This window comes from Agelaius tricolor, unplaced genomic scaffold, assembly GCF_023055355.1.
Source record: "Agelaius tricolor isolate 1412-34295 unplaced genomic scaffold, bAgeTri1.0.p SCAF_3, whole genome shotgun sequence".
Taxonomy (NCBI): Eukaryota; Metazoa; Chordata; class Aves; order Passeriformes; family Icteridae; genus Agelaius; species Agelaius tricolor.
The window spans coordinates 63,604,116-63,626,306 of NW_027269263.1; the positions used below are offsets into that span (position 1 = coordinate 63,604,116).

Here is a 22,191-nt window from a genome sequence, read left to right on the forward strand (position 1 = left end):
ACCTAATTTAATTTATCTCCTTGGAGTCAGGCAGGATCATATCAAATATGTAAACTCAGCTGGGCATGACATCCATACAAACAACAGCTCTGCCTGCACACAGTTCCTGCCCTATCACAAGCAACCCCACTTAGAAAAGGGAAAGAGCATTTGTTGAAAGTCACCATTTAGTGCCATTATTGCAGCAATCTTGTACTGTGCAAACTCAAGCTACTGCTAGCCAAAGCATGCTGCAGTTTCCTCTGAGGAAACTAAAATATTTTCGGATGGAGAATAAATAATCAGCTTGGAAAGCCCTGAACAAAGAAGCCTCTGACTGAATTCTAATGGAAGGAAATGGTTTAAACAAGTGTTTGTTTTCTGAAATGTTAACAGGTTTCTGCTGGTGATCTGTACTGATCCATACAGTGCAGTATAGCTGAAAATGGCTTTTTTTCCCCCACCTTCTCTGCTCTTCATATTCCTGTGCTCTTTGCTAGGTGTCTGTCTAGGTTGGTATCTCAAGTGTTGCTGTGTTTGGCCCATTCCTGAGTGAGTTGCCAGGATGTTGTGGCTGCTGTCAGAGGTGACATTCCACATGTTTTGTTGAAACATGGAAGAACAAATCAGATGAGGTGGACTTCAAATGAAATCTTTATTCTCTCTCTGTTACTAATATGGACTGTGGAGATCTTCTGTGTTGGGATGTTGTCTAATGGTTGCTTTCTCCAGGCAGGTTATTTTCCTCTCAGAGTGTGAGGAAGAGGGGTTTATGTACACAAAATGCATAACAGAAGTGACTGAAAAGGTCCATACAAATAGAAGGAATACAACCTTAACCTAGATAACTAGAAGGAAATTTCATTTAACTATATAGCCATCTTTTGACTACATTGTTTCAGATTTTTTTAAAAAATGAAAGCATAAAGAGCATTTGAGAAATTCTTAAGAGACAATAAATAATACAGAGTAATTATAGACATAATCTCAAACATGCTGAATGGGAGATCGAACTCAACTAGTCAACACATGGAGTAAAAAAGTGATCTCAAATTGAAGCTGCTGTTGTTATTATCCCCCACAGAGGAGAGCAGAGATGGCTGATACCCAGAGCCTGTAACTCACTCAGCATCACATGCAAAGGTAGGGGAGGAGAGCTTCAGAAGAACACACACAAAAGTGTTTAGCAAATGCCAACTTGTCTGGTGGTCTGCCACTGAAAACCAGATTGGCTTCCCTTCCATCTCACACTGCAGAAATCAAAACAGCCTATTTGAAAATAAATATGTCATCTTTGAGGCCAATTAAATTTTGTAAGCTGTGACCAGGGGAAGGAGAGAGGATCAGAAGTTTCATAATTAAAGCTGACTGCAATCTAAATTACGAAGAGATTTTGGCTTGTCTTGATTGCACATTCCCCAAGATAAAACTCTAATGACTGCCTGATGTGGATCTCCCTCTGTACCTCATGGGTGGCTGTCAGGATGGTGTTACAATCCCTCCTGCAGAGATGGGCTGTTCCAATTTAGGCTGTGGTGTCTCCTGTTTTTACCTTGACAGGAGAGCCCTGTTCAATCCCCAGCTGACATTGCAAGTGCTCACCTGCTCAAATATGCATGGGAAAAAGGAAATAATAAAAGCAAAAATCATAAAGCAGAGGCCAACTGATGAGCAAAACACCATTTTTGCAATTTGGGCAGACACTGATCCCTGAGATAAGGATCTTTCCTAGGAAATATCACACCCAAGGTCTTACTAAATTCAGGGCAAGCAAAGCAGCATGCCAACTATAAAGACAAGTTGTTACAATTTCAGGACATTTTTTTCATGCCAGTGCCAGTTTAACATGTGTCCCACCCTATGAAATTATTTTCTATTGCTTCTTCCTATATGATACCACCTTTAAAACAGCAATTAGAGGACGTGTTTGTTTAGGGGAATGCAAATTACTGCCTTGTTTCAGGGCCTGCTTAGCATGTCAAGTTATCCTGGAACCAGAATAAAATCATCAGTGAAAAATAAATATTCTGTGTACAGTTTCATACAGAATGTAACACCTCCCTCCAAGGTGCTCATGCATCATTTAGTGCTTAACACATTCCCAAGAAGCAGGAAATAACTCAGACAAGCATCAGCACTTAACCATTTGAGGGCAGGTCTCCAACTGTAGCGATTGTCTTGAGCAAGGTGGGACCATTTCCAGTCCCCAGAAAGGAAACAAAAAGACTTGGTGTCCCCACCTTGACTCCAGGTGAGCATATTTGCCTGCCCATGTGAGCAAAGAGCTCACAAGAAACTGGGCCCAGTGCCTGGTTTCATTCCTACCGTGGGGCGATCAAGCATCCATGGGCTGCATCTCACCACAGCATTTCAGCCTGTGCTGGTCCCCTGCTCCCTAGGGCATCCAAGAACAGGTTTGGTACTAATCTAAGGAATTCATGCACTGAGTTAAGCTTATCCTATCCCAGGGAGCATCTGCCTTACTACCAGACTCCGTTGTTTCAGCAGTTGCAGTCGGACACAAAAGGTTTGGCAGGTACAAGGAGGAGAGACAAAGGGTATCTCGGGGGATGACTCAGCACTCTGGAAGAGCTTTCTGCAGGTGAGCAGGAGGACACACAGCATGTGTTTGGGCAAAGTAATGGGGTTTTCCTATAGGAATTACTATTAAAGGATTTTAGTCCAGGGTGGGCCCTCAATCATCACCACAATCCAAAGGATTTCTAGCAATACCTGTGTTGTTGCCACCATCAGATTTGCTAGAAGATCTTTTTCTTCAATGATGCTTTTCTCACAGGCATTGGTAAAATACTTCCATCTCTTCACTGGCAGAGAAGGATTTTTGTACTTCATTGATTGCAGTGTTGCAGACGCAATGCCAAGATACCATGGTGGGAGATAGCTATGAACTATGATGCTTAAAGATACTCCTTTGAGGCTAAGAAATGGGTTTAGAATATGGTGCATACCACAATGCCCATCAGGTCACAAAATCATTATGTCATAGAATCATTTTGGAAAAGACCCCTAGGATCACCAAATCCAAGTATCAGCCACATTCACCACTAGACCACGTCCTCAAGTGCCATCATTTTATGGTTTTTGAACACTTCCAGGGGTGGTGATCAATGACTCAATGACAGCTGGCATGTGGCTTTTCAGTTTATAGTAGACAAATCAGCTGTGTGGGGAACACCATTAACTCCAACAAAGGTATGCAAAAATACTGGAGTTCTTCGTGGCACAACATACCCAATCCTGCTGAAATAATCTGGGTTAGAGAAGAATTGCCAGCCAGAAACTGGGAAAGAAGGTGTTAAGGTAACTATTGGGCAGAGACAGCTGTGAAATGGCTTAGCCTCTCCTAAATCAGAAATACCACTGGCAGATTACAGAAATCACAGTGTTGTCTCCTCAGTGGAGGATGTCTCCTCAGGGCTTTCTTTTCAAGCAGACCGAGGCACGGTAAAGGTCAGCACCATTTACAGACAAATCTATTTTGTAACACATGGAGCACACCGTGCCTCACACACAAACCTCACTGCCTCAGATCCACACAGATCCTCCTGGGCATCTCCCTGCAGAGCAGCAGGACAGGAGGAGCTCAGTCCAGCAGCAGATTTGCCATCCCTGCATCATGCACACGTGGCAAAACAGAGCTGGTGGAATGAACACCTGAGCCCCCACTGTTCCATTGATCCCTGCTGGACTTTGTTTTGCCTCAGGCAATAAACACTGGGGAGCTTCAAGCTCTTGTGCAAATCTTTCTTCAGCCATGACCACAGCCTTACTTCTGGCCATGAGTCTCAAATATATGGATGCACCTCTGACAGCATTTGGAAATGCCTTCCTTGAGGGCAAGGATGATCTGGCACATCCCTTTCACTTGGCTGTTTACAGCTTTCAGAGCTTACCTGCAAAACTCCTCTGTCTATGAAATACTAAAGGCAAATTTGAACATGTTGTAAGTTTGCAACAGTTCACAGTTCCCATTCAAATCCTTGGCATTTGTGATCACTTTCAGATTTTTTTTTCTATTTTAAGTGAGAAGTGCAAAAATATGCAGCAGGAATTAACTGTTTGGGAACCTCTTCAGCATCCAAGTTGGGGAAAGTGTTTTCTTATCTTCCATGCTCCATTCCTTCTCCATTCCCACTTTCTCCTTGATTACTCAATCTGAAAAGCATCCATGTAGCCATGTGCCATGCTTAAATATATTTTCTGTTTAGAGTCATGTGTGAATGTTGTGCCTCCAAGGGAAGGGGGGATTACTACAACTGTAATGATCCCAAGCAAGGAGCATTTTTGGTCTGTTACAGGTCAATAACTCCTATTAGCAGAGTTATGGAAAAGCTTCTGGTCCCACCACAGCAGACTCAATGCAGCTTCTTTGATCAGCAGTGCAATTCTTCACCATTATCAAAAGTAAAGAGGAGAAAATGTGAGGAGAAGTGTTTACAAAACAGCAAGACCAACAGCTCACGATGTTCCACTTTATTTTTAAAGCAAGGAGAAGCACAGCACTGCAAAGCAGTTTTTAACTCACTGCTTTCTCCCAGCAATACTTTTGGCTTTGTACAACAGTGCCAAGTGCTGATATTTATATAACTCAGTAATGGTTATGACTTTTATTCAAAAATATTATTTCAGTGTGGCTATGCCATCACACAACCAACCCTGATGGACGTGTGGCTTCAGGAGGAGTCTTGGAGAAGAGATGGTCTTTCAGGACCCTCAAATGAAAAGTTTAGTCTGGAATAGGCTTAGAAAAAAAATCATTTTCTGAGCTTCTTCCTCCACTTTGGAGAAAGGAAACCATGGCCAGAACCAAGCACAAAACCACAGACACCAACACTCTCAGTGGCACCAAATCCCTCAACACCATTTTCTCCCTTGTAGAGTGGCCCCAGCACAGGAATGGGCAAGGACTGGCTGAAACTCATGTGAGGCCAATGAAAAGTGATGTGAGCTCAAATTCTTACTTAAAAAGGAAAGTTAATATATAGGGATTTCCTGAAAACCTGAAATATCCAGTACTAACTCCTCCACAATGGCATTGCTATGGAGGTGCTTTAACATGCCACAGTTAGCTTCTGCTTTCTCCTGTTATTTTATTTGGAGAGGCTTTTTTTCATTCCTCCACACTTCAGCATGGTGTTTTCCACCCAGGGGTGTGCAGACCCTTGGGAATCTGTGGCATTCACAGGGTCTGTAAAGGATAACTACAAAAGTAAATCCATCATTCAGGAGTTTCAGATGAAATTGCTGTGGAGGAGCTGGCTCTGCTACTGGAAAAAAAAAAAATTAAGTACCTGCCTATTCAAAAGGTTGAAAACCATTATTATAAAGCCATTTCCAGAATAAGCTCTTGGGCTTTTGCTCTTTCATTTTCCTAAAAACAAGACACAAATCACCCACAGCAATCAGAGCACTGATTCCCCCACCAAAACCCCTCCTTTTGCCCCATTTCCATATATTTCATGTCCTTGCTGTGTCTCATGCACACAACATCAGTGTGCTCCTAAAATCTACCCCTCAGTTAGCCAAAACTTACAAGTGGAATAAATTGATTTAATAAATGAAGACAAAATCTGGATTATCACCAGGAATTATTGCCAAATCAAGCCCTTTTTTCAGGATTATCCCACTCTAAAAATGCTTTTTTTTTTCCCTCCTGCCATGCTCCCTGTAAATCACTGCATGCCATAGGAACACTTCCACTTACAGAGTAGGCATGAGGAACGTCCAAAACATTCTCCAAGTACCAAGGGTGTCTATAAAGAAGAACCCTGCACTCAATTCTGCATAGTAAAAACAGAGATTCCATAAGATAAGGACCTATATAGGCAGAATATTAAAGAAACATGAGATATATTGATGTATATATCAATATATATCAATATAGTTAATATATTCTTGAGAAATATATTAAGAAATACGTCCACAAGCAAATAGAAGTTAAACCCTGACAAGTTCCCAGGCAAATGAGAATAATAGAGTAATTTTTGAAGGAGTATATGGGGTGCCTTTGCAGTCCTAGGGTAGAAGCAGGAGGCTTCCACAAAGCCTGGCTGTATTTCTAACCACAAGTCAAATCCAGTTACCAAGATCTCTGCAGCATAAACAGATGAAATGAGACAGCCCACTTGCTGCAGTGGGTCAGATCAGGTGAGTGACTTTCTCCTTCCAGAATCAAACACAGAATTTAAGGGTGCTGAGACACAAAGTGCAGTTCAAAATGAGCCTGAATTTTTGGGCAGTTTGGGTACTGGTTTTTTTTTCCTTGAAAAAGGCCTGTTGCTTTTTCCCAAGAGAGTCTTAAAGAGGTTTCCAAGATGGTTCAAGGCCCAGATCAGCACTGAGCTGAGTGCTCCCTCTCAGGACTGACATTTCTTGGTTTGTTGTTCAGGACTGGGAGGACTGTGATGGATTCCCTATGACCTGAGAACAGTCACATCCCACTCGGATGCTGTAGGCATAATCATGACACAGGAAATTATAGAGCTGACTATTAAATCCATGAGGTCTTCTAATGTCCTCTAGACAGGGAATTTCAGTGGGATCCAGATCCCTGTCCTGTGCAGATACTTTTAAAAATACCACTTGAGTGTGCTTGAGATACAGATGTGACAGTGTCAGCACAGGATCACATCTCTAAAACCTGTAAGACTTCCCTGTGTGTAAACTGATGCAAAGCACAACCCTCTACACTCACTGGCATCCTCTTTCTGTTATTTACTGAATCCTCCTCAAACCATCCCACTAATAAGTTTACCTGTATCAGCTACTCTAGGAGTATATAGAGCACTACAATAAAACAAATCTAATTATGTTAAAATAAAATGGTGTAGGTGTTCCAGCTTGAACAGTCATTTAATGCTCAACTATGGGGAAAGAAATACAGTGAAAAACTGCCAGAAATACTGACATCAATCTTCCATTTCAAGAGCAATTCAGAGTGATTCCAAATATAGTTGGTCCTATTAAGAAAACAGCTCTTGGATAAGAGTGCAAACTACGTCATCATAAGAAAGAAAATCAGAAACATATGCTTCCAATGGTAGGAGGAATTTTAAACAAAGTCAGCAATTCAGCATCCTAATAGTAAAATCAGAGAAAAGAGGGGGGAAAATCTCTATGTGCCAACCCAATCCTTTCAAGGTGAAGTTTGGTGAGGAACTCTTGTCTGGTCTTTCAGTTTCCAGAAGGAAAACCAACTTAATGACACCAGCAGGAGCAAGCCCCACTAGGTAAGACACCGACCACCTTCCCCATCCTCTCACAGGAGCAACGCTTGGGATTCCCTTGTTCCAGTTCTGTGGCTGGGGAGGGAGTGAGGAGGGGGGACATGGCCAGTCCCTGGCAGATCCTCTCTCTGCAGGCTGAAGTTTGGCCCCAGCCACAGCAGCTGAAATCAGCAGCAGCACCACCGAGCACCCTCTGTTCCCAGAACTAATCCAGAGATGGCACAGAGCTCCCAGTGGGAAAGCCAGGATCCTGTGTGGGAGGACATGAAAAGGAACAACCACCTTTGGAACAGTAAATCCCCACGTGGCTGTGCCCCTTTCCTTGGATGTATCAGTCAGGAGGCACTGAGGAAGAGGGAAGGAGGCTGTGCAGCACATCTGCTGTGTGCAAAGCCCTGAGCCCACACTGCACATCCACACCAGACAAAGCCCTGCAATCCACAGGGCTGACCTCAGCTCAGGCTTTCCTTCCCCTCTTTGCTTTGGGCCAAGATTCTCAAGGGAGCCTCGAGGAGTCATGTAACCAAGTTCAACGACTTTGAATTTTCCTATTGACCAGAATAGCATGAGATCATGTTACCCATGCCTATTTGTTAATGACGAGTGCTCGTTGAGCCATGCTGCTGCTACATGGCTGGGACACCATAAATGTGTGTGTTAGACACCATAAATGGCAAGGATGGTTCCTTCAAGACATAAGCACTGTGGGGCACACAGGAGTTTCACTCAACAGCAATTTTCTCAGGAACACACAAAAAACACAGAAGGAAAAGTTTCAAAGTTCATGAAAATGTTCTGCTTCCCTCCCACCAGCCCCCTTGTAGTAAATATAAATCAGCCAGCCATTACTATTGCTGTAACATAGAAAGGGGAGAGCTGGCATCTCTATACAAATCCTGCATCTTTTTGGATCATGTCATATCCATGTATTTGTTGTGGTTTGCATAAGAGAGCTTAAAACACTGAAAAAGTCCTTTCCTCTTTGTTTTCAGTTAGAAATCCCCCATTATCCTCTTTAAGAGCAAAGCTGTGAACAGCCACTGTTTTCTCTTCTAATTATCAATTTTACAGCAGACATGGGAGTGACCAGATTGCTTTGGTCTGGAGAGAGGCTTCTTGACAAAACATATTATGCCAAATGCTGCTGCTGCTGCATGGGAATTCCTCTGCTTTTGGTGGAGGGGAAAAAAATTAAATAGCTGAGAAACAACCCCACACCAATGTGGACTTCTCAAATGAGTATATCAGCATGAGGACGTTTCAAACCACTATTTCAGCACGAGGACTTTTCAAATCAGTATTTCAGCACAAGTTAACTATGGCACTCAGAGCCCAGTCCACCACTGAATCCATTCCAGGGACCTGCAGGGAATGGCTACTTAGCTGTAAAAATATGCATGTGTGAGTCCAAAAAGGTCACAGTTTAATCCCTGGTGCATCAGCCAAGACAGGAGATATCACAAAGGTATGAAGATATTTGAAGCAGGTTGTTATTTTATTTGGTGGGAACCAAATAGATTATATATAGAAATTTGGAGTAATCTCAGAAGGTGACACCGGTGGTGTGCAGAAATGTATCTGGCACAGTTCACTGCTACTTATTTGTCAGTTGGTTGTTTTGGTACCATATAGACCTGTAATACATTTTAGATTATTTGCAAAAGCTTCCTACCAATAGCCTTCTCAAAGTTATTGAACAAACTTTCAAAAAAAAAAAAAAGAAATAAATTCTGCTATTTTTATGTTTAAGTGATTTCAAATAAGAACCTATTAAACCAAAGAAGGCTTGAGTTCAGCTATGTCTACTTTTCTGGACAAAAAAATTAAGTCAAGGAGGCCAAAGCATTCCTGTTTAATGTAATGCTCCATAATTTTCATTTGATGAAATAGCTGGCAGAGTAAAAGCTGGCTGTCACCTATCCTTAGGGAAATGATTTCATAGTCCACTTATTGATATAGATTGTCAGTATTAAAACTAATCCAAAGGTTTCTGCACTTAAGAGAGATTTAAGACCTGGGCAGTATAGCCAGGTGTCTCAGATAGCCAGAGATGTAGAAACATGGATGCAAGCAAGGAAAATGTTAGGCTTTATTTTGAAAACTGATTGGACTAATAGGCTTAAAGTCCTATAGCTGCAGAAGCACAGCCCCTTACCAGGGACACTTCATTCAGGATAAAAAAGATGTATTCTGACTAAGCCAATGCCTTATGAATGCAAAACACAGTTTAAAAAAAATTAGAATTTCTGATTTTAAAAATATAATCAATGTTTCATATGGAATAAAATTATCATCAGCATATCCTTGGTCAAACTGACCACCAGGGCAGCCCCCAGACTAAATGAGTGTTTTAAATTTCTGCCTTTGTTAAAAGATAAATTCTATACATACAGATTTTTTTTTTCACATTTCCTCCCTTAAAAACTCTCCCTGAACACAAACAAGGTGTTGTATGAGTAAGCATTGCAAGAAAAAAATCAATATGTATCACAGCTGACAGTTGCAGGCTTAGCTGGTCAAACAGCAATTAATTTATGCAGCTATCAGATCAGGATATTTTGGATATGTTCCAAACACAGAGGTTGCTGTCAGGTTTAACCTGATGCAGCAGCATGTGGGACAGATTACAAATATTTCCCCATTTTATTACAGTGAGAACCAGCCCCCTTCTGCCAAACTCTGCTCTCAGACACCTAGAACTGTTACCTTAATGAGACACAAAATTTATCGTGATTCATCTTCAATAAATGAAAACAGGAGGTGTAAGTTGCCAACAGAGTTGGTTTAAATTCACACTGGAGTCTCAGAAAAACCCGTCCACTGATAACATTGCTGTCTAATTTCATATAATGAAGGCCAAAAATACAGCAATTTGTGTTTAAAAAGCATTTTAATATGCAACTAAGAGCAAAAAACTGCTTTGGACAAGGAGTACTACAGAAAACTGTCATTTCTGATAAGATTTCTGTTTCTACCTTCTTGAACTGACACTTTTGGAATACTTGTTTATCCTCCCTGTACATTCTGATCCACTTAGAAATGCATATTTGATGATTTCCATAGCAAGTGAGGTTTGAGCTTAGATGCAGCTGTGTACCTGGAGGATGCTTCCAGCTGGCCAGATGATTCTTACCTTGCATTTACTTGTTCTCTTTATGCAGTGCTTCACAAATTATAACTCTGCTTCACCACTCCAATAGTCCAGTGTTTTATGAGTTACTGATGTGGATTTTAATAGCATGAAAGTGAAATAAAGGAGTTGCTTGGACTATGCATCTAAAAACTTACCCATCACCAAAATATGGTCACCCTGAGGTTAGAAACCAACTGGTTCCCAGCAGCACATCACAACAGCTTATTACCAAACACTGAATTTTTCTAGCTCATGTTTCAAGAAAACATGAGAGAATAGAGGCAAAATGCAATAGGTTGATAATATTTAAACAATCTTCACTTCCCTAATGTCATGAGACATTTAAACAGCTTTTGTACTTTGTCCAAATGAAGAAATTACTTCTATGGAAAAGAAAGCAAAACCCTTATTTTTTTGACAAAACATTCCAGATTACCTATAAAGAACCTTGGGAGAACAAACAGAAGAGGAAGTACTTTGCCTAATGAAGCCACCTAGGAGTACATTGAGTACATCCTCAGCTGCTTTTATGCACCAAGACATCCTTGAGGTTTTGAACTGCAAGCACTGGAGAAAATGCTGTCCCTACTACCAAAGCCATGTGCTTGCAAATTAGGTAGCCCTTAGGTTTAAATATGTGGGTGAACAGACCTTATGAATTCAGATTTAAAGCTGAGTCATTTATCAAACTTATTGATCTTGTTGAAAAGGCTTTATGCATCTTAGCAAGCCTTTCCTTTTAGGCAACAGACAAGGCAATATAATCAGACACTTGTACCACTGAAACACAATCATAACCACCTTCCTGAGAATTAGATACTGGAAAATAGGTCACAGATTCTCCTTCTTCAGCTGGGAGCTCTGAGAGGACCTTGGCTTTGTTATCCCCCCTGTGCAAGGGAAGTGATCACAGCACCAATCCTGCCAAAGTTCAGGAAGCATTTGGACAATGCCCTCAAGCACCTGGTGTGACTTTTGGGGTGTCCTGCACAGAGCCAGGAGTTGGACTCAATGATCCCTGTGGGTTCCCTTTCAAGTCAGCATATTCTGTGATTCTGTGTGGCACAGAAGCAGACACCACCTAAGGCTGACATTCTAAATTAAAATCATTCTGCTAATTTGGACCCTTCCTAGAACTCTTTCAGAAATCAGCAGTTACTTCCTTGAATTATTTTAAAAGTTGGACCACAGAGTGACAGTGTGTTTCCATGTCCTCCTTCTAACATGGACATGACATTTTTTGAGATGAGCCAAGGTATGGGGTGACCTTGGATGACAATAGTTATGCCAGGGAGATCTGGTAAACCACCATCAACACCCAGGAGAGAGGAACAGCTGTGTCACCATCCAGCAATTGCAGTGAAATGACTTATCACTCTGTAACCTCCTTGGAGGAGCCTGGGTGTGCAGGGTGTGAGGTCAGGCTGAGACACAGAAATGCCACACACCATCCCTGAAGCCTGACCCAGCACCCTGCACCTGAACAGAACTGTGCAAGACCAGAGAAGATACACAGGATTCTGTGATTACCACTTCAGAGGGGATTTTTCTCTTCCACTTAATGTATTCTAAGGATTTTTTAAGATGCCTTGATCTGTTTCTCAATATCTGCTTACATCTAATCTAGCATGAAATGCAATCCAGGCAGCCCTGGCTGCAAGTCTTCCCCTGCAATGTTTCCAGCATCTTAGTGATGAAGAATGCTGTCAGCTTTGTTTCAGGTTTCACATTTTTATTCACTGGGATGAATTCTTTGCAGCAAAACTATTTGCTTAACACGGAGCCAAGTGTGAGTGCCAAGGCAGAGCTGCCCTGTGCCATACCCACATTTAGAGGGTCAGATTCCCCTTTGCCTGAAACCAGAGAAGGGCAATTCATCCAGTCTGCATCTCCTTGATCCAGGGGATGATCCCATGGTTTGGGCTGATGTCAGCCTCCAGGCATGCCCAACTGTCCCCCTCCCCTGAGTTTTGTAGCTCCTGGCTCCGTTCCAGCCTGCCTGCCTCCCTAGCAGGGATTTCTGCAGGAGGGCACAGCTGGAAGGGAGGCTCCACAGGCAGGCACTGGGGGTCCCTCCAGGCACCCAGATCAGCCCAAAAGATCTGTGGGGGCCATGATGAAGCAAATCCATGCATGATGCCAACAAATATATTCTTGCAAGGGCCCTACCCTGGCACCACTGACATCAACATCATTAATGGTACCAGTGGCTACCCCAGCCCAGCTGGTGGCTGAGTGTCTGAGCACCCTGAGCCATCCTTGGGGAGGCAGGGCCCCACTGAGGAGCAGGTTTTTGGGATGTCCTGGATTTGCAGTTGGCAGGGCTTGGAGCATGGCAGTGCAGGGAGAGCAGAGTCAGCCTCCTGTCACCCCAGAGCAACTGCAGTGGCATGAGCAAGCCAGGTTTTAACAAGTAAATCTACATAAAAGCTTTCTCAGAGAGTGATTACTTAATATAACAACCAGCTGTCTCTTCAATTCTTGCTGAGGCAGCCGATCTTCTCACCATTATTCACAGAGGAGAAAAAACAGGGGAAAAAAATAAAAAAAGCAGCAAGCCTGTTTTGTCTATAGAATAAGCAAAGCACCAGAGAAATTATGATACCTGACAGACAGACATGTCAAGTGCTTTTTTTTTTGTTTCTCATTTCTTAACCATCTATCCATTTCTTGACAGGAAAAAAGAGCTCTTACTGCTGGGGTGCAAAGAGGTAATTAGTCATTAACCCCTTAAGGGTCAATCCCACAGCTTTTTGTATCTCAGCTACACAATCTAATTACCATCACTTTTATGTTAACACTTATCCACACAGCATCTGAATGTTCAGCTGGCCCTGTGCTCTGCTGTGCAGCCTTGGACAGAAACACAATTACCACAGGAAAACATCAGTGGGCACCAGGAGAGCCTCCAGACTGGGAAAGTGGAGTATGGGACCACCCAGGCTGTACTTTTTGACCTGAACACAATCGTGGCTTGAATAGATGGGTTTGTCCCCCAAAGTCAATCAGGAACATTCATCTGAATTAATTAAATGCCTGAATTTATGTTAGGGCACATTAAACTTCTGCATGGCCAATTTTATTCAGAATTAATGTAGCCTTTGATTCTGAGTTAAATTGCACAGAAGAGTTTAATAAGAGGTAACTAATGGGTTTCAAAACTAAATTTGGATTCCTCTTCCTGGAGGCCATGGAGTCAGCTCTGGAGGGCTGGGGCAGAACAGAGATAAGAATCTGGGACAGAGAGGTTTTACAAGAAGTTTGTCAGTGGGTTTCTGAAAAGGAGCAAAGAGGCACAATTTTTTAATTACCCCTGCAGCCTTCATGTAAATCTTGAGAATGGGTGATTTTTCCACATTTGTTATCTTTAACATGAGGAGCAGCGCTGCCTCCTGTCATGGAGCAAGGGGCTCCTTTGACCATGATCTGATTTATGGGAGAGCAGGAGCTCCCACAATTCCACCCACATTAGGAAAACTTTTCATTGCTGTTTTTAGTTTAGTTTTACTTTGAGTATAGCCCTGACCTCCCAGGCTTTGCAGGGGGACACGTCCTCTCCTCTCTCCCTGCCCTTTATCCCAGCAGCAGCTCCTGGTTTGTAGGTGCAGGCATATAAGGAGTGAGGCAGTGAATCACTGCCTGAACATCCTGTCTCCTGAGGAAAAGGGGATGGAAAGCACTGGCAGGAGTTTAGCTGACCTGCTGGGAACAGTTCACTCTCTTTAACAGGAAAAAAAGCCTCAGACCTTGGTAAGGCATGAATTTGATTTGTATGAAGGAATTTAATGGTGCCTCTTCCACAGGATCTAGGATAGTAAAGAGGTGGGAGAGAAGGTAGAGATACCTAAGTAGCTTAGGAATTATTTTTTTAAATCCCTGTTCAGCAGAAACTAGCTAAAGCAGAGTATGATTTGCTCTCTAGACAGTATTGCTTAACAAGACACATGTGCACATTACTGCCGTTAAGCAATCAATAAACCTGGGAGCAGGGCTACACACAATTTATTGTTCCTCCCCTTGCTTTGCTCTGACTCAGCACTGAGTCTGTACAATTGGGCAGGTATCACCCAGGCAGCAGAGAATTTCTTGTGATAAATAGTGGTGTAGCCAAAGGAAAAAAAAACAACAAAACCAGCCTTACAGGCAAATCAGGCATGTTTTTATCTATCTGGCCTATAAGCTTTTTTTTTTTTCCTTTAACTAGAACCTCAGACTGCTGTTTCTCTGCAGTCCAACTCCTTGCACTCTGCACTGCCTTCAGGAACCTGTCTAGCAGAGGATTCCTCTTCCAGCGTGTTCACACCTGCACAATTACCATAAGTGGAAGAAATTTCCTCTATTCTACAGCAAACAATGGAAAGGATTGCATTTCTCTTTCTGCTCAAAACCAGAACACAGCTGCTTCCAGTACAGGTTATGAAACTCCCCACACATCAGTTCAGAAAAAGGCTGTGTCACACAGAGGTGACTGCGTGCTGCTGTCCCCCACAGCCAGTTAATGCAGCTGTGACAGTCCCGCCCTAGAGATTCCATTTTCTTCCTCAAACACATTCTAAGCATGTTTTCCACATGTCTTAATGTCTTAATTGAAGATAAAAAGAAAACTCCCCTCTTGATGTGGTACCAAACATGGTGGGACTCTCACCCTTCTCTGAAACATCGAAGGAAGGGGAGCTCAGCCTCCTCACCAATTTCACTGAACTAATTACTGCCTGAAATTAGGCACATGTTTAAATGCTTTGTCAGGCCCAGGCTCCTGGATTAACTGCAGACTCAGTCTCTCCCAGCAAGCTCCTTCCCACTCCGTCCCCACCCATCCTTGTCTTCAGGGAATGTTGCCATGGATTTCCACGGGACACAAGAGTCCATATTGGAAGAGCCCCGTTAAGGTTGCTAGGCGTAAATATTGACTTAACGGCTCTTCCGCCTTTTTTCTTTTTTAAGAACAGATTTGTTGGCCATGGCTGGAAAAATAGAATTATGGAGTATGCATGATTCACTCTGGCACTCACACAAACATGCAGATCAGTTGGCTGGCAGCTCCTCTGTTCGCAGAGCAGCGCTCCTGAAATGTGTCATTTTGTTTTGGCAGCCCGGGCGTCCAAGCCCACAGACAGAGAGATAAAATCTCCTACCTTCCATGTACCTCACATGGGAGTCACTGACCTTATGCTGCACTGAATATTGGATTAATGCTCCCAACAGCTTTTTAGTCCAGACACACAGAAGGACTGACAGAAGTTTTGGTTTCACACTAAGAGCCCAGCCCAGAAACCTCCCCTCTCACATCCACTCTGCTGACACAAGAGAGGACAGGAAAGCAACTGCAGGTAAAACTGTTTGTTCAAAAGTATTTTCAATTAGAGCTGTTTCACAGCCAATAAATACTGATACAGACAATAATTCTTGTGACAGAAGGGAAGTAGCCGAGGTGAGAGGGGACCCAAAGCTTTTAGTCACTGGATTCACGTTTTCATCACCGGCAGTCCATGCTCAGACTTTTAATCCTGGCTGCAAAAAATGCTCCTCTAAACATTACTTCAACACACAGAATTATTCAAACTCTCTCCCATATTGATTCTGCCAGATCTGAATGATTGGGCAGGACTGGCAGAGGAATGAACCTTCACCAGAGTTGACTGCGGGTACAAAGTATGTGGGGACACTGTGGGCATTGAAACTGGACATGCCAGCACAATCTCTGACTGCTCCTAAACACCACATACAGGGGCATGAGCAGCTCACCTGAGAGCAGCCAGACCTGCAGGGAGTACATGCTGGATCTCCTACCAGACCTCACCTGGATATACAACTGGGGGAAATCAAGAAGAGATCAAGAAGAAATCAAGAAGAATCTTGCATTTCACAACACTTGGTAGAGTTCTGCCAGAAAGCACAGAGCTTGTCAGGAGGAAAACAAAATTCTAATGATTGAGGATAGGAGGAGAAAGTCCAGTGTAAGACAAGAGACCCTTCTCTGAAGGATCTCATGGAGTTTGTCTGCATTCTAGCCAGGCAGGGTGTCTTTGGGACTTTTATCCCATCAGACTTAAAGCACCCTCAAAAGACACAAATTCAATGAATCCAGTGACTAAAACCAGACAGTGAGACTAGGATCAACACCTGTGCATATTTCTATTTGCTTTACATCCATCTTCTGTGTCTCTACACCTTCCCCTGGGGAACAGGGACCAGCTGGTGCTGCCAGGCATCCTCTGTGCACATCCTCCAGATGAGGTGCTTCAGTGCATGGTACATTGAAGGCTGTGGCACCTCAGAGCTCTGCAGGGAAGCCCAGGGCTCTGGGGTCCCACCCATTCATTAGAACAACACAAGAACTAGCCATTGCCACTCAGTGTTAAGCTACAAGAAACAAAAGCAAGGGCACTTAGATGGAGCTTAGCAACAGCTGCTCAGGATCCATTCAACCACTCTCAGTCTATTTTTACTGACAGCTTTTGAAGCAGAGAATTCATTAAACAGAGGAACAGGTTGATATCCGTTCTCCTCAGCTGTAGGCAGAATTTAGTTTGTTATTTTCTAATTGTTTCCTTGGTGGCACATACAAATTCAATACTGCATCTGCAAGCAAGGATGTCTATTTTCAGAATAAAGACAATGGCAGGCAAAGTTTGTATTAGCAACAGCTAAGTAAAAGACACCAGAAGATAAAAAAGGGACATTCTCTTTTAATGTCCTAACGTGCACAGGACAAGAGATTGAGTAGATCTAATTGCATGAAATTAAGGCATTTTCTGCTCACTCACTCTCCTGCCCTTGCAGCTGGAATAGCACAGCCTGGGTGCTGCCTCCTGGTTTCTCAGGAAGTTGTTTGCAGGGAACAGAAACGCTTCACAGTGCAGAAGCAAGAAATAACCTGAATGATTTCTCTGCTCTGCCAGCTCGGGGTCAAGGCTGATGCAAGTCAGTTCTTACTGCATGTGGATATTGCCCCTCTTACACCCCACAGGAGAACCAGGGGACAAACCCATCAACACAGAGACTTTCAAGCTGTGGTTATTGGCCATTATTGCCTGCTTACAGACGTGGCAATGGATGAGTTTTTTGACAGGCTCTCAATAACACCACACAGCAAGACAACATGCTGCTTTTCTCACCGGGTTTACCTTGCACTGACCCAAGGTGGGCTCAGCAATAGGAGAGCACTGCTACAAATAGCTGCAGCTGTTTGGAGCCCCATTTATGTCTCTCCACCGAAAAGGATCCCCTCTGCCTGCTGAGATGTCTGAATTTGCCCTTGAGCCAGCTCCTTTGACTTAGGCTGGCTGAGCTCTTCATCCAGTTAGTTTTTAGGATCTGTTTTGTCCTGTGGTGCCCAGATGATCAGCCTTCAGCTCTGACATGACCAAGCACTGGGGCAAGAAGTCCCACCTGGGACAGAAGTGCAGCAGGAATAAGAATGTCCCCATCCAGTACAGAGCAGTTCTGTATAACTGTGCTGCCTTTAACTCAATGAGAAGGCACTTTTAGAAGTTTAAAACACACTACATGAACCAATCCTAAAGTAACCGATCTCTTTCTAATTCCCAGAATGAAAGTCAAGGGTGATAAGTTCAGATCCAAATGTCTCAAGTCAGGTGAGATGAATCCCACCTTCAGGGCATAAAATGAGGAAGAGGTAAGGATCAAGCCTCTAATAACTACAATGAATTCACAGAAATGGTGAAATTCCTTTTTCTTACCCATGTATTCCAGCCAAAGTAAGGGAAAAAAACCACATCTCCCTTCCAGAAGTACAGAGGTACCACTCATCTTTATGGCACAGGTTAACACCATCTCCTATGACAATCCATGGCATGGCATCATTTTAGAGCAATTAGTAACAGACTGTTTTAAGCATTTAAAAAATATCACCCTGCTCCTGCTCTGCTCAAATCCTGTGACACAACTGCTGACATTCTTAGTGGATAAAGTCACTTTATGGCATCACAGACTTACTCTAGCCTCACTCCTTTCCCATTCTGCAGTTGTGTGTCTGCATTAATATGAAAGAAGAGCATTTCTCAAAACATTTTCAGTACCATTTAAATTTGCATGATCTTGTCTGCCTGTGATGGGCTGCACAACTTTTCAGTCACATTTGTCAATCACTGTTCCTCGAATGCAGGGGAGTTCAGCTGAAGCAAAGGGGCAGAAATGAAGGTCTGGTACTCACTTTCTCAGCACTGCAATTTCATTCTCTATGCTGCTTTCCTTCCCCTTCAGTGCCTTCTTGGGAATGCATTTGACTGCAAAGAGTTTCCCACTTGCTCTCTCTTCAGCCAAAACAACTTCAGAGAATGCACCCCTGAAAGAAGAGAAGAAAAGCCCTGGTTGAAAGGTGTGGTTTTTCTTTGAAACCTGTTAACTGAAACACAACCATTGAACATAGTTCTTCTGGTGTCCTTTGGAAGCTGCTCTTGTTAAACACAGAAATGACATTACAAACATCTTTCTTTGCCTTTACAAACATATGGAGACATTCACACTCATGCAGTGCATTAAAGGCTTACCAAACAACCATTTTAATAAAGAACCATCATCCAACAGAGATATGAGCAGGGCTTGAAAATGAGAAAGTACCATTTCTGTACACAGGGGCATGGACCATAGCCTGGCTTGGTGGATGAGGAACTTTTCCCCTTTCTGAGATTTTTGGAGGTTTAATTCACAAAGCAGCCCGAAGTCCCCAGGGCTAAGTGACACACCAGTGGCAGGAGTGCTCCTGGTTCCTCAGCCACCACAAGAGGTCAGGGCCCCCACTCTGGTCCTGCCTGGGCTTCTCCTCACCATTGGATCAACCCTGACTCAGACTGCATCAGAATTTCTCTATGCATGCAAGGATATTCCACAGCACAAACTGATGTGTGTAACCACTAAAGCCAAAGAATTGGATTAAATCACAAGTCTAAACATTGGCCTTAGTAGCAGCCTCCCTATGGTTACCCCAAGAGGGTTACACAAATAAAGAAACATCATCACAGCAGCCAATTGCCAAAAATGGGCACTGCCCCTCCTTCACTGGGTTATTTCATAACAGTGTATTATTCCTTGCACTGTCAGTGCTTCCTCCCAAGCTTCTGGGCCTAACCAAGAAGAGGCCAGGAAAACATCACAGTCAGTGCTATACACACATTTTTTTGGTTTCCAGATTTTTTGAGCATTTGAGCATCATTCAGAGTCTGCTACTCTGGACAGACTTTGCAGTGGTACAATAGGACCATCCTTATATCTGGAACTTGGTACTGGTTTAGCAGCAAGGTACTGGGCCAGAGGGAGCATTGACCTGATGAGGAACAGCAAATAATTTTTCCTACTCACCAAAACCTCCTCCTGAAGCACCCACTTGGTCCAAGAGAGATCAGTCCAAGGGCTTTTCTAACCCAATGACAGCTGAAGGATCAGGGTGAGCAATCTGGTCTAACAGAAGGGGTTTGCAGCTATATGATCATGAAAGCTCCTGCCAACCCAAAGCATTCCTTGATTCTATGATTCTGTGAAGGTTTGTGTTTTATTTATAAGAAATAAAAACAATCTTCCCTTTATTATTTCTCCTAATTAGCAGATTATTCTGCTCTCCTACACAGCTCACTCTGATAAACGCTCAGAGGGTGCTGAGCAAACCCAACCATGCTCCAGCCTGCTCTTCAAAGGTTGATGTTTGGTCACAGCCTCATCTGGCTACCACCAACTTTCTCTGGCTTGCATTCCTGACAACTGCTGCTTATCTAGATGTTTTGTGGATAAACAAAAGAATTTCCTTTCCTGGACAGGCTCCTCCTTTTTAGGTCATGCACTTGGATGACACAAGCAGGCTGCTGTGACCTCACCAGCAGCTCCTGAGGTGCAAAACAGCCACATGAATCACGAGTGGATAAGCAAAAGGAAGAGGCTTCTGCTCTGGAAACAAAGTACCTGTTCATCCAGAAATGCTTTTGTAGCCAGCAGATAGGGAAGTAGTGATAGTGAAATTGAGGAAAAAAGGCTTTTGCATGCTGTTCTACAGCAGATGTTTGACAGCTCGTCCACGTGGGGCAGTGGTCCTCTGAATCAAGAAATGTTTTGCCTCATTTTCACTAAAAAGGACAGACTATGGCTACATTTATGCCACTTGGAGTAGCAGAATGATTTCCTCTTTTCTGCTCTGTGTATAATCCACCACAGCATGTCAGAGCATCACAGGCTCCAATTTAGGGTCCTCACAGCTGAAAGTGGTTTGCACAAATAAGCCACCCAGAGTGTTCTTAATTGTGTTATTTCCTTTCCTGTTATTGACAGCCCTAGCCATTCAATTCACCAAATAAGGTTTTCATCCTGACCCTCATGCTTGGGACAGCCAGACCAGAACTGCAATGAAACCCTTTTGCTGGAAAGCCCTGAGACCTCTGGGTGCTTACCAGCCTTGGTTGCAGACCTGAGCACTCAGAAACTCACAGGGCTGCTCCCAGCTGTATTTCATGAACCCCTCAAGTCCCATCTGCTTAAGCTTTCAGCACAGCACTTCACTCCAGCTGTGTCTGGAACAGGCTCCTTGCCCTTAAATGGTTAAATGGTGCTGGAAGCTGCAATATTCCCACCAGGAATATTATTTACTGATCACACAGCTCTCCCAGTGTTTATGATATTATAAAAATACAGGGAGCTCCCATCCCAATCTGCATTTCATTGCTGATCTCAGACAACAAAACAGAGGAAATCCCTTTATTTCCTCTCCACACAACATGGTTAACTTTGTGAAGCACCTCTTTTTCAGCTGGATTTGATTTCTTCTTCCACTTATCAGGACAGACATGGTTTCCTTGCTTGGAAAGAGCCTCTGTGAATTTAAATGAAATTTTTTTGTGGAGCTCTGCAATACTCATGAAACCCAATTCCCTATCTCCTTAACAGCCTTTCTCATTACAGCATGAAATAACCTAAAGCTCAGCTGAAGTGTTTGGTCCCATGTCAACCCCAGGCACGGACAGGGTGCTTTTTTACATTGATTTTTATATGAGGCCATGGCATGAAATTGCTAATGCTGGGAAGAGCAATGGGAGGGGGAGAGCTGGGATGGATCTGCTGGGAAGGCAGGAGGGAGATGTGAGGAGGCAGGAGTGAGGCAGTCTGCATTATTCTGTGCACTTCATACACCCCTGGGCTCACAGAGCAAGGGAGGGGGCACAGCAATGACTCAGTGCACAAAAGAAAGAGAAGTGAAGTGCTGGAAGGAAAGAGAAGGAAGGGAACAGATGCAGAGAGGGATCAGAGTGTTAAACAGAGACTCAGCAATATAGGGCAAAAAGAAAGAAAGGGTGGGAGGGAGCACCAGCAAGGGAGAGGCAGCAAAGGCACTCCTGGAGTCAGGGAAGAGTCAAAATACTGAATAGATGGGCAAGCAATTATCTCATAGTTTCAAACATGCAGCTGAAGTCATCCACCCTTAATGACACAGTTCAGCCTCCACTAAACCCCTCTTGACTCAGGCATGAATAGGTAAATATCAGAGAGAAAGCCACAAAGACAAGGCTGCTCATTTTCTTGCTAACAGCAACATATCCTACAGCAAATCCCCAACTGCTCAAAAAAGTTGCCCAGAACTACCAACTCAGCAGGCTTGCTAAAGATTTTTTCTACCCAAAAGAAATTAATACTTCCTTTAAAATCATTATATTAATGAAAAAAAAGCAATTCATTTCTAAGAATTAATTACAATTCTTTATTGAGATTTAAAATGTAGTTTTGTACAAAGTTTTAGATAGAAGTTTGGGGTAGGAAAATACTGCATTTTACACCATCAACATGACAGGACTTTTATGAAAAGGCCATGGCTTCCATTAAACATCATCAAGC

At 43.1% G+C, this 22,191-nt stretch overlaps 1 protein-coding gene across 4 annotated transcripts in view; it reads right to left on the reverse strand.

Moving 5' to 3' along the window:
* CAMK1D (calcium/calmodulin dependent protein kinase ID) overlaps positions 1 to 22,191 on the reverse strand; it is a 220,500-nt gene that overhangs the window by 109,380 nt on the left and 88,929 nt on the right. For all 4 annotated transcript variants that reach the window (XM_071424095.1, XM_071424098.1, XM_071424096.1 and 1 more), the window contains exon 2: positions 18,536 to 18,667. In XM_071424095.1, the coding sequence (XP_071280196.1) occupies positions 18,536 to 18,667 (132 nt within the window). The remainder of the gene's footprint in view (positions 1 to 18,535; positions 18,668 to 22,191) is intronic.